The sequence below is a fragment of the Octopus sinensis genome, linkage group LG25 (assembly GCF_006345805.1).
Source record: "Octopus sinensis linkage group LG25, ASM634580v1, whole genome shotgun sequence".
Classification (NCBI taxonomy): Eukaryota; Metazoa; Mollusca; class Cephalopoda; order Octopoda; family Octopodidae; genus Octopus; species Octopus sinensis.
The window spans coordinates 19,330,611-19,342,999 of NC_043021.1; the positions used below are offsets into that span (position 1 = coordinate 19,330,611).

The 12,389-nt window shown below is 39.1% G+C and overlaps 1 protein-coding gene across 1 annotated transcript in view; it reads left to right on the forward strand.

The window, feature by feature from the left end:
* Positions 1 to 10,914, forward strand: part of LOC115224527 — a 46,081-nt gene extending 35,167 nt beyond the window's left edge. The window contains exons 15-20 of the mRNA XM_029795437.2: positions 1,391 to 1,449; positions 2,904 to 2,997; positions 4,914 to 5,017; positions 7,044 to 7,191; positions 8,414 to 8,581; positions 10,658 to 10,914. Of these exons, the coding sequence (XP_029651297.2) occupies positions 1,391 to 1,449; positions 2,904 to 2,997; positions 4,914 to 5,017; positions 7,044 to 7,191; positions 8,414 to 8,581; positions 10,658 to 10,914 (830 nt within the window). The remainder of the gene's footprint in view (positions 1 to 1,390; positions 1,450 to 2,903; positions 2,998 to 4,913; positions 5,018 to 7,043; positions 7,192 to 8,413; positions 8,582 to 10,657) is intronic.
* The last annotated feature ends 1,475 nt before the right edge of the window (positions 10,915 to 12,389 follow it).

Genomic DNA, 12,389 nt, shown 5'->3' on the forward strand with positions numbered 1-12,389 from the left:
CGTTTAATGTCCGCTTTCCATGCTAGCATGGATTGGACGGTTTGACTGAGGGCTGACGAACCAGATGGCTGCACCAGCCTCCAATCTTGATCTGGCAGAGGTATGGGGGCCAGTCAGGCGGTACTGGCAACAACCTCACTCGAATCTTTTTACACATGCCACTGGCACAGGTGTCAGTAAGGCAGCGTTGGTAACAATCACACTCGAATGCTGCCCTTTTATGTACCACTGCACGGGGGCCAGTCAGGCAGTACTGGCAATGAGTAACGTGGCATTGGTAACGATCATGCTCAAATGGTGCCCTTTTACTTGCCACTGGCATGGAAGCTAGTTGGCTGCTCTGGCAACAATCACACTCGTATGGTGTTACCCTAATTCTTCGCATATCCACGGCACCTACAAAATTTGCAGAGAATTAGGGCTCAAGCAAGCAAAATGATACAGATTGGATGTATGAAGGTAAACGAAAGTAATTTAAAACAATTGACAAAGATGAGTCAAGGGTGAGTCAAAAAGTAATGCTATTTTGTTTAGGTATAGTTACCAACACAGAACATGTATCATACATCAAAATGAAGCTGGTCCTCTGTGGATCATATCCCTACTTCTCAACATAGTCACCATTTCTCTCAATAGTAATGTTCTGCCTTCGAATGAGAGCATGTATCCCTGCCTTGTAAAATTCTGTTGACTGTTCTTTGAGCCACTTCTTCACTACAGTTTTCACTTCCTCGTCCCTGGACTATCATTTCTTTGGCCCCATGAATGAGGGTTTGAGAGGCAAACATTATTCCAGTGACAAGGTAGTGAAAACTGTAGTGAAGAAGTGGCTCAAAGAACAGTCAACAGAATTTTACAGGGCAGGGATACATGTTCTCATTCGAAGGTGGAACATTGCTATTGAGAGAAACGGTGACTATGTTGAGAAGTAGGGATGTGATCCACAGAGGACCAGCTTTCTTTTGATGTATGATACATGTTCCTGTGTTGGTAATTATACCTGTCCTAAACAAAATGGCTTTACTTTTTGACTCACCCTCGTATATATCTGTCTGTGTGTATGTGTGTCTATATTGGAGTGTGTGTGTGTACTTAAGTGTATATGTATGTATGTATGTATCTGGCTTGTGTGTGCATGTCTGTGTGTGTGTTGTCTGTTAATGCTCTCATGTATGTCTCTATATGTGTGTGTGGGTTTGTTGCGATTGTGTATGTCAATCAGTATGTGTGTGAGTATGTTTTGGCAGTGTGTGTGTTCACTCTCATTTCTAATGTACCTCCTCTAACCTCTCTCCCTCTCTCTGATCACCACCATGACCATCCCTGTTGAAACATCTGTGTACACACAAAGGCATTACTATCAAGCGTCTTACTTTCTCTTTTTGAACAGGTCGCCGTGGTACCAATCCTTCAGCCACTGGGCTGCTTTCCAGTGATTTAGACTCACCTGTAAGTAACTTATTTTCTTGTCTAGCAGTAGTACATACACACAGACAAATACACACACCAAAGGAAATAACCCATTCGCTCCTGGAAGGGATCCTTATATATAGCCAAGGGAAATAATCCATTCATGTTCATAAATTATTTAGTAAAAGTGAAATTGAGTATGCTTATTTCTTAGTATTTGAACTGTTAGAGTTATTTTCACAATTTATCCACTACAACCCTTAAACAAGTAAATAGTATTTCCTAAACAATAGATCCACTTATTTCAGTTAGTGACTTCTTTATGAATATACCAACACTAGCGCCCCTGAGAGTAATATTCTCTGGGAATGCACAAAAGCCCTTTTCAGAGTTATTTACTTTGAATTGTTATTATCTCATATCTGATTAACCTGTTATTAAGTAACATGCTTCATGATTTTAGTATACATACCTTATTAGTATCTCCTCCTATGTTCTATATACTCTGGGAACGCATTAAAGCCCTTTTCAGGGCTACTTTATTTGAATTATTACTATTGGGGAACTAATTTCATGTTATTACATAATTGACTTCACAATTTGGGTATTCATAACTTATTGGGAATTCCTAAAAACAAGATCCTGTGTAAGACAGTTCGGTATTCTCTGTAAATGCACAAAAACCGTTTTAAGGGCTACGTACTTTGTATTGTTGTTATTGGATTAGCGAAACAATTATGAGAGCGGATTCCCGGGAATTACCGGGTATGTGTCAGCTGGTGTGTATATATATATATATATATATATATACGTTTTTATTATTATTTTGCAATTTACTTAATCATCGGTATATTATTGTTATTTTATTTTTAATATTTCTATTATATGCAATTTTCTAGATGGTGTAATTTAATTGTTCATTTTGAATTGATAAAAGGTGGTTTTTTCTAATTTTTATATATATATATATTATATTTTGTGAAATTTGATTTAGTATTTCTAAATTGAATTTTTCCTTGTAAGTTAGGAATAATATTCCCTCAAATAATAATTATAATATATATTTTTTTGTTTTTTTGTTTTTTGTTTTTTCCAGTTTCAGCTCTTGAGCTGTGGCCATGCTGGGGCACCGCCATTATATATATATATATGCATCACAATTGTTACACTTAGTGACAATTGAATTTTTCCTTTTCGGTTTTATATCGAGTCTAGCCAATGGGATTTATCTGAACTATCCAGCGATGGGGTAGTCACAATTGATGAGCTTTAATTTTAAGCAAAACTAGACTAGTATGGTGAGATCGTTTATCTGTGGGGAGGTTACCTTCCCTGTCAGTGCATAAACATGTGCTTTTTGTTGTGGCTCTGATGGTCTTTAACTCTTATTTCTAGCAATGTAGGTGCTACCCTGCTCCCTCAGTCTCATTTAATTACAATTAAATTATTCCTTTTAGGTTTTATATTGCATATACCTGCCTTTGATCTTTTAGGTGACAATAAATAGAGTTGAGAATAAGAAGAGATTTACAGGGAAAAAACGTAGAGTCATTGAAGATGAGTCAAATGAGTCTGACTTTGAAAATGGTAAGGTTTCTTTTGGTAAGATTTCTTACTGATATTTTACAGATATTTCCTTTTTAAATGTTTTTTGGTTAATCTAGAGAATGAGGAAGGACAGTGCCCATGACCTGTGTAGGGTGCCACATTCCCAGATTGGTAAGTTTGGTGCGGTTAGTTTTTCCCAGTTTGTACACAACACAGTCATCATCACCAATATCATTATCGTTTTTACGTCTACTTTTCAATGCTTGCATGGGTCGGATGGAATTTTACTGAGGTAGATTTTTTTCTGCAGCCAGGTGTTCCTTCATGTTGCCAGCTCTCACCTTGTTTCCAAGCAAGGTAATAAATCCCCCATAGCCAGACATGATTTTTCACAGAAAACTGGAAACAAACAACTTCAGTTGTTTATAACCTTGCACACACACACACACAACACACACACACACACACACACACGCACACACATATGTTTATGAGTCATTTGTTGGTAATGTTTTCTGTCTATATGTATGTATATGTATATATATATAATATATATATATATATATATATATATATATATATAATATATATATATATGTATACATGTGTGTGTGTGTATATATATATATTTCTGTGTGTATATATATATATATATATGTGGCTGCCCCCTCGTTATAGAGTATGGCCATTGCACGAAGCTTAATCAATGTTGTTATCGTGCAATGCCTGTGCAAGAAGAGTTTTTTTAAAGTGAGGAAAGGCTGTGCACTGAGTCAATCCCACTCAGTAAGCAACAGCAGCCATAATCCGAAAAGAAGAACAAGTCAACATCATCGGAAACCACTGAGCCGCAGGTTTTGTGTCGGAGTTATCCCAGTTACCTGAGTTACCTTCTCCTAGAAGGATGTCCTAACAAAGGCTAGGAGTCCTTCACTCCCAATGGTTTAACCGCACGATTGGGTATTCAGTCCGATTATTTCTATGTCCCCGTGCATGATACAGCCTTAAGACGTTTATTGAATGGCCGTTGACTCTCAAGAGTTCCTCCACCTTTGACGGGTTTTGTTTTTCATCCCGCAGGGTGTCCAATAAATACCCTCCTCACCAAGCAAGCTTGGTGGGGTTGCCGGTTTAGTCGCCGACGACCCGACCATGCAACAGGTTGTACTGGGTTACATGTTACCAGTAGCACTCGAAAGTGACCTGACATATATATATAATATATATATATATATATATATATATGTGTGTGTGTGTGTGTGTGTATATATATATATATATATATATATATATATATATATTTATGTGTGTATATACATATATATATATCTCAAAATAAGCAACAAGGATATCCAGAGGTAAAGCAGTATGATCGTTTCATGTGATTCCATTTGATTGAACAATGCAATCATTTCATTACATCAATTTAAAATGTAGAGCAATCTTCAGCTGCACAAAGACATAGAATTTAATTAAATTAGAACAGATGGACACGTTAGTATAATTATACCTAAAATCTCCAAGAGGCTAAAGAGATAGACAAAGAATATGTTTTACCAACAACATCATATATATATATATAATATATATATATATATATATATATATATATATATATATACATACATATGATGAACTTCTTTCAATTTTCGTTTACCAAATCCACTCACAAGGCTTTGGTCGGGTCAAGGTTATAGCAGAAGACACTTGCCCAAGGTGCCTGTTTGATAACTGGTGTTTGTTTGTTTACATCCCTGTAAATTAGTAGTTTGGCAAAAGAGATTAATGGAATAGGTAATGTGGTCAGGTTATTCGATTAAAACTTTCAGTCGAATGACTGAAACAAGTAAAAGGTAAAAACAACAGATCTGTTTATGTAATGTCTCCATTGATGTGAATGTATGCATTCTTCATCCTTATGTATGTCTATGCCACTGAATTTCGTATTTCTTCAGATTTCGAAGCACGTCTGTCAAAACCTGGGTTGAACAGCAAAAGATCAACTCCGAAACCTGTTGTGGTATCTCAATCAAAGAGGAGGAAGATACAAAGGAAAAATGTAAGGCTCACATTAACCCTTTTGCTACCGTATTTGGGTTGAACTACACTACCTTTCTATATTTAAGAGATGGGGAATTATGTACATTATTTACATCCGACGGATATTTGTCCTCATCTTGTTTGTTGTTAACACAACGTTTCAGCTGATATACCCTCCAGCCTTCATCAGGTGTCTTGGGGAAATTTCGAACCTGGGTTCTCATTCCTAAGGTATTTTTCAATGTTGTTGTTATTGCAGCAAAATATCTGTGTGTGTGTGTGTGTCCTTTATAAAAAATCAACAATTTTTCAGTTAGAGGGCTCGCACTTTCTATGGTCATTTAAAACCGTCCAAGGGCAGTCGTGCACATCTTTACATTTCCCCAGTCACCCTGCAAAGCCATTAAAAAATCAATAGAAGTGAGTTTTTTGTGAATTTTCTATCAAAAACCCAATCAAAATGCCCAAAACTTGATACGCCAATTGAATGCCAGCTAGCTGTATGTGATTGGTTGGAGATTTGGACAGTACTCGGATGTATGTGCGCACGCACGAGCACTATGACCTGGTGTTGCCGGGTCATAGTGCTAGTTATTATTATTATTATTGTTATTGTTTAGGTCACTGCTTGGAATTGAACTCGGAATCTTAGGGTTAGTAGCCCGCGCTCTTAACACTACCTTTGTTTTAATTAATTTTGAAAATAATGAAGAATTTAGTAAATTAGCTTTGTCGTTAACAAGCTGGTATTTGGAATGCAAATTAGCGTGAAATTTGGATGGAATGTTTGATAACTTTTAAACAGGAGGTTTGTGTCATAGAACTAAAAGTGCTTTATGGTGGGTTGCTATCAGAGGGGTTAAATTTTGGTTTATTTGTTGTTGGATAGTTGAGTTGATGGGGTGCATTAAACAGCTAGCCCAGAGGTTAGTGGTTCAAGTTGATATGTGACCAGTGGCTCTAGTGTATTAAAAAATAGGTGGGAGGATGGGTTAGATAGTGGCTGGATAGTATTGGTATGAGTAGTTGTATACTGTCAACTTAATGTGACAGTCTCATGAAGGGAATCACACCACTGCTGTTTAGCCCTAGGAAGCATCAACGCTTCCTGTCGGCCTTGACACGTTTCCTGTGTCCTTATGTTTACAAGGGGGAGACAAGCACCTCCACCCGGCTAAGCCTGCACCCAGAGATTAGTTTCTGAGTCTTTGCTCATCATCAGTCTGGGGTAGCGTGGCCTGCAAGTTGGAGATACCTGTCCAGCCCCTCTAAACATATAAGAATTCTAGTGAATTCATAAGGACACAAGAAATGTGTCAAGGCTGAAAGGAAGCGCTGATGCTGCCTAGGGCTAAATATTAGTGGTGTGATTCCCTTCATGGGACTGTCACATTAAGTTGACAGCATACAACTACTCTGTCGTACCACTAAAGAGGGGTAAAGACCCCCTTCGGTCATGAATGACCATGGGATTGCACCTAGAAAGTTACCCTCCTAGACACAAGTCCGGGCAAGGTTGTTTATGGAAGGCTAGCAGTCGCCCATGCATACCAGCCTCCCCTCTCCACGCCACCAGTATTATCCAAGGGAAAGACAAAGGTCGATACAGCTTAGCACCAGAGATGTCACAACTCATTTCTACAACTGAGTGAACTGGAGCAACGTGAAATAAAGTGCCTTGCTCGAGAACACAACACGCAGCCCGGTCTGGGATTCGAGCTCACAACCTCACGATCGTAAGCTCGACGCTCTAACCACTGAGCCATGCGCCTTCACTAAAGGCGTACCACTACTGCTTATATATCTCTGAGATATTTAGAAATGTAATATTTCTATTTTTGTAATTAGTATTGGTATGGTTGACAGGGAAGGACAAGAGAGGTGAAAAGGTGACGTAGGCTATAGGAGCTGGGGAAGAGGTAGTCGTAGAGCATGTTGTCAGGTGGGATGTATCAATGTAACATACTGGTGGTGAGCAAAATATACATAGCACTTCTGGAACTGTTGGTGTATTTACCTATTTATTAATTAAATTCTTGACACAGGTCAATGGTGGCCGACAATTTCTTGATGAGGAAGCAGTGGTATCTGGAAGTGACTCGGAGTCTTCTAATGATGATGAAATTGCTAACAAATTGGATAATTATGAAGGAAGTTTCATTGATGACAATTATACAATGGGAAGGTCACAAGGTAGGGTTTTTCCTTTTTTTTTTTCCTTTTTTATTTATTTTATTTAATAGGTTTTTTTTTTCATGTTCATGCCAGCATGGAAAAAATAGGGTCTGTTGTTGTGTAGCTGTTGGACATTCGGAATCCAGCTGATCAATGGCAGGTTGGTCAACATTTTAGGTATAGTCCCAGGTTTGCCTTTTCTTATATATATATATATATATATATATATATATATATATATATATATATATATATATATCGTGAAGTATATTGCCAGCTAAATGTGGCTGATCCATAAGGGACGATGCTGCTGTAGTTTATAACCCCAGGAAGGCTTCTCCTCCAGCTGGTTGTCTCACTCTGATGACGAGTTATTATCCAGAAACCCAGGTCCATGTGTATCACGTCAGACTGGAGATGGAAACAATGATTTCCCTTTGCAAATACTGATCGGGCACAGACAGTGCTGAAGGAAGTGTCTTCTTGGTGCTATAAACTATAGTGGCATCGTCCCATATGGGTCAGCCACATTTAGGTGGCAAATATACTTCACAATGTTGTGCTGCTACTGTTTACATCTTGCTCAGAGATTTATTATTGCTTATATGTGTGTGTGTGTGTATGAAGGTTCAGCGGTTAGAGCATTAAGCTGTACCTAACTTCAGGCCCACCAAAGCCTTGTGACTGGATTTGGTAGACAGAAACTGAAAGAAGCTTGTCATATGTGTGTGTGTGTGTTTGTTTGTTTGTGTTATTTTTCAATGCAAAACATGGATGAATTCACTCACATACATTCATAATATATGCGTGGTGTTGTTTTTAAACAAATAACTGAATAATAAGGTGTACCCTTATCAGATGGGTAGTTATGATGGATATATTGGGCTTTGTATATTTTACCCCAGTGTCACTTTGATGGCATGCGCTGCTCTCTCAATAATAATAATAATAATAATGATAATAATAATACATGTTAAAAAAAAATTGTGTTAACTGGAAGAGCATTATCGCTGTGAAAACAACATCCATTCATGAATTTATTCTTTATTAATTTTTTAAATACATATTTTACCTGTGAATTTGTGTGCGTAATCTGGGAATGCATACAATGAGCTTCTCTGCCCTAGGTGTACGGAAAACACCCGGCGAGAAATGGAAGAAAATTTGAAGAAAGAAGGAAAAATAATAATAATAATAATAATAATAATAATTTGTTTTGTTTTTATTGTTAACTCCACAGTGGATATGAGGACTGTTTACTTGAAGTCAGTGAAAAGCCCCTTGCCCAAGCCAAACGCTTATAAATTACAATACAGATATCATGCAACGGATGTGTTCTCCCAGGAGTCGGAACCTGATGCTGACTGTTATGAAGACGACAGCTTCTTGGATGACAGCAGTGAAATATGTGAGTTTGGTTCTCTTCATTGATCTCTCTCTCTCTCTCTCTCTCTCTCTCTCTATCTCTCTATCTCTCTCTATCTCTCTTTCTCTCTCTCTCTATCTATCTATCTCTCTCTTTCTCTCTCTCTCATCTCTCTCTCTCTTTCTCTCTCTCTCTCTCTCTATCTATCTCTCTCTCTCTTTCTCTCTCTCTCTCTCTTTCTCTTTTAGGCTCCATGAAACCTTGGGGAACATACAGCCACAACAACATTTTCCCAACGGATGCAGTTCTGGGGGAATCCTCTTCAGCTCGGCCCATGTCATTCTGGCGTCGACACTCCAGCGCCAAGACTGTTTTGGTCGACCCACTTATCACTTCCCCTGTGGGTCCCAGTCAAGAGCTTGCTTACTCTTTTACTTGTTTCAGTCATTTGACTGTGGCCATGCTGGAGCACCGCCTTTAGTCAAGCAAATTGACCCCAAGACTTATTCTTTGTAAGCTTATGAGGAGGTGCTGAAAAGTTCCTGAGAGGAGAACATGTTGAATAAGATCATAATTACTGATCCTCCTGTATTTTCTTTTACCTAAATCCAGGGACTTTTCAGTTTCCCCTTGTTTGTATATATATATATATATATATATATATATATATGTACCTTTGATCGCAGGATGGCCTGTTGTGCTTACTTTGGATGGTAGGGCAGCCTGCTGTGATTACCTTGGATTGTAGGGCGGCCTGCTGTACTTGAGGAGACCTATTGAGTCAAGTACATCAACATCAAAATAAAAATCAAATGGAAATTGTAGTTGTGATACCTGTGCCAGTGGCACGTAAAAAGCACCAACTGATTGTGGCTGTTGCCAGCCTCCCCTAGCACCTGTGCCGGTGGCACATAAAAAGCACCCACAACACTCATGGAGTGGTTGGCGTTAGGAAGGGCATCCTGCTGTAGAAACACACCCAGATCAGACTGGAGCCTGGTGCAACCTCCTAGCTTCCCAGACCCCGGTTGAACCGTCCGACCAATGCTAGCATGAAAAATGGATGATGATATAATATATATATATATATATATATATATATATATATATTCAGCCCCCTCTTATTCATCATAGTCCTCCAGGCAGTAACAGAGGAATTCAAGACTGGCTGCCCCTGGGAGCTCTTCTATGCTAATGACCTTGTCCTCATAGCTGAATCACTACCAGAAGTAGAGAAGAAATTTCGGGTGTGGAAGCAAGGTCTAGAATCGAAGAGCCTTAGAGTTGATGTAGCAAAAAACCAAAGTCCTAGTAAGTAGGAAGGCGAACAAATCACATCCAAATGTGCGCTTACATTCATGGCCTCGTCTGCTCAGTCAAGTTTCCAGATAATCCTTACAGTTTTGGCTGGTTACACTCATATACAATGAGGTGGTGCTGAAAAGTTCTCGGCTTTAAGGATATCGCAAAAGTCCTGGTTGGAGGCCCAACCTTCTGAGTTCTTTTACTGGGTTAAGAAAAACTGAAGGATCATTACAGTGTGTCAATCTGAGAACACACACTTATAAAATTATAATTAACTGATCCTCATGTATTTTCTTTTACTCAAAGCCAGGAACATTTTAGTACCCCCTCGTATGTTTGCATATGTATGTATGCTTACACATACCCCCTCCCACGCATATATGTTCTTATTTTTTTATTGCCCACAAGGGGCCAAACATAGAGGGGACAAACAAGGACAGACAAAGAGATTAAGTTGATTACATCGACTGCAGTGCGTAACTGGTACTTAATTTATCGATGAAAGGATGAAAGGCAAAGTCGACCTCGGTGGAATTTGAACTCAGAACGTAACGGCAGATGAAATACTGCTAAGCATTTCACCCGGCGTGCTAACGTTTCTGCCAGCTCGCCCCCTATGGTCGACTTTGCCTTTCATCCTTTCGTGGTCGATAAATAAAGTACCAGTTTCGCACTGGGGTTGATGTAATCGACTTAATCCCTTTGTCTGTCCTTGTTTGTCCCCTCTATGTTTGGCCCCTTGTGGGCAATAAAAAAATAAAAATATATATGTTCTGCTACCTGTTACCCTAATTTTTATGTTTTCTTTGCCAGCCACCTACAATGACACTGCAGCTACTGAAAATGCCACCCAAGAAATTGTGTCGATGGCCAAAATGGCCAAAAGTAAGGCAAAGGATTCCAATAAGAAGAGAATCATCCGTCATTTGCAGTCGACGAGTGAGGAGGAGGAGGAGGAAGAGGAGGGGAAGAGGTTTGCGTTGAGCCTGGATTTGCAGGAAAAGGGTCCGAAAGCCACGAAGGCTCCATTGAAGGTATGTGTCCTTTTATCACAGATTGCAGTGATTTAACAAATAAATAAATAAATAAATAAACAGAATTAATTATCAGGTGTGGGTTTGTGGTTGAGAACTAGGCTTCACGACCACATGGTTTCAGGTTCTGTCCCACTGCGTGGCACGTTGGGCAAGCGTCTGCTGCCATAGCCCCGGGACAACCAAAGCCTTGTAAGTGAACTTGATAGACACAAACTGTCACCAACGCCAACTCGACCTTTTTGCGGGGGTGTGCGTGGGAGTGGTCTATAAATCAAGTACCAGTTGTGTACTGAGTTCAAATTCTGCTGAGGTCGACTTTGCCTTTCACCCTTTCAGGGTAGATATATTAAGTACCAGTGAAATTCTGGGGTCGATGTAATCGACTAGTCCTCTCCCTGAAAACTTTGGGCCTTGTGCCTCTAATAGAAAAGAATTGTTAGCATGTTGGACGAAATGCTTATTGGTATTTCTCCCGTCACTACGTTCTGAGTTCAAATTCCACCGAGGTCAACTTTGCCTTTCATCCTTTTAGGGCCAATTACTTTAGTACCAGCTGTGTACTGGGATTGATCTAATCGACTGTCCGCTTCCCACCAAATTTCAGGCCTTGTGCCTATAATAAAAAGGATTATTATTATTATTATTATTATTATTAAGGTGGTGAGCTGGCAGAATTCTTAGCCTGCCAAATGAAATGTTTCGCGGTATTTCATCTGCCGCTACGTCTTGAGTTCAAATTTTGCCCTGGTTGACTTTGCCTTTCATCCTTTTGAGATTGATAAATTAAGTACCAGTGAAACATTGGGGTCGATGTAATGGACTTGCACCCCCCCCCCCCAATATTTCAGACCTTGTGCCTTTAGTAGAAAGGATTATTATTATTATTATTATTATTATTATTATTATTATTATTATTATTATTCAGTAGTCTTATTTTTATCACATGCTTTCACTGCACTACCGTGCAAAGCTCTGTGTGCCTTGGATATGTCCTGTGGTTTGTTGTGATGCTCTGATGCTTACTGTATTGAAAGTGTTTTATTATTATTATTGAGTGAGCGAACAGAGCATGCCATCAAAGTGACACTGGGGTAAAATATACGAAGCCCAGTATACCCATCATGACTACCCGTCTGATAAGGGTACACCAGGCACATGCATCACAACCATATGTGCGCGACATGGTGATCTCATATGAAGATAAACAGCACATGACCTTGCAGGTGGGGCCCAGCTAGAATTTTCTTCTGGTCGAGTAACTCATCCCGCTCAAAAGGTCGTTGAATAAGGGTTGTTTAAGGATGTTGAATGAAACACCCATGTTTCCAGAGGTGAATTATTCAAACTCCATAGAATCCCTCTCAACACATGGCTATGATGCTCCCCAACTATTTCTACTTGTGATCAGAGATGCACATATCGTCAGCCACTAAGGGACATGCTCAACTGGTAAGGTCAAACAACTGACAAGAAAATCTGTGGTATTATTATTATTATTATTATTCTTT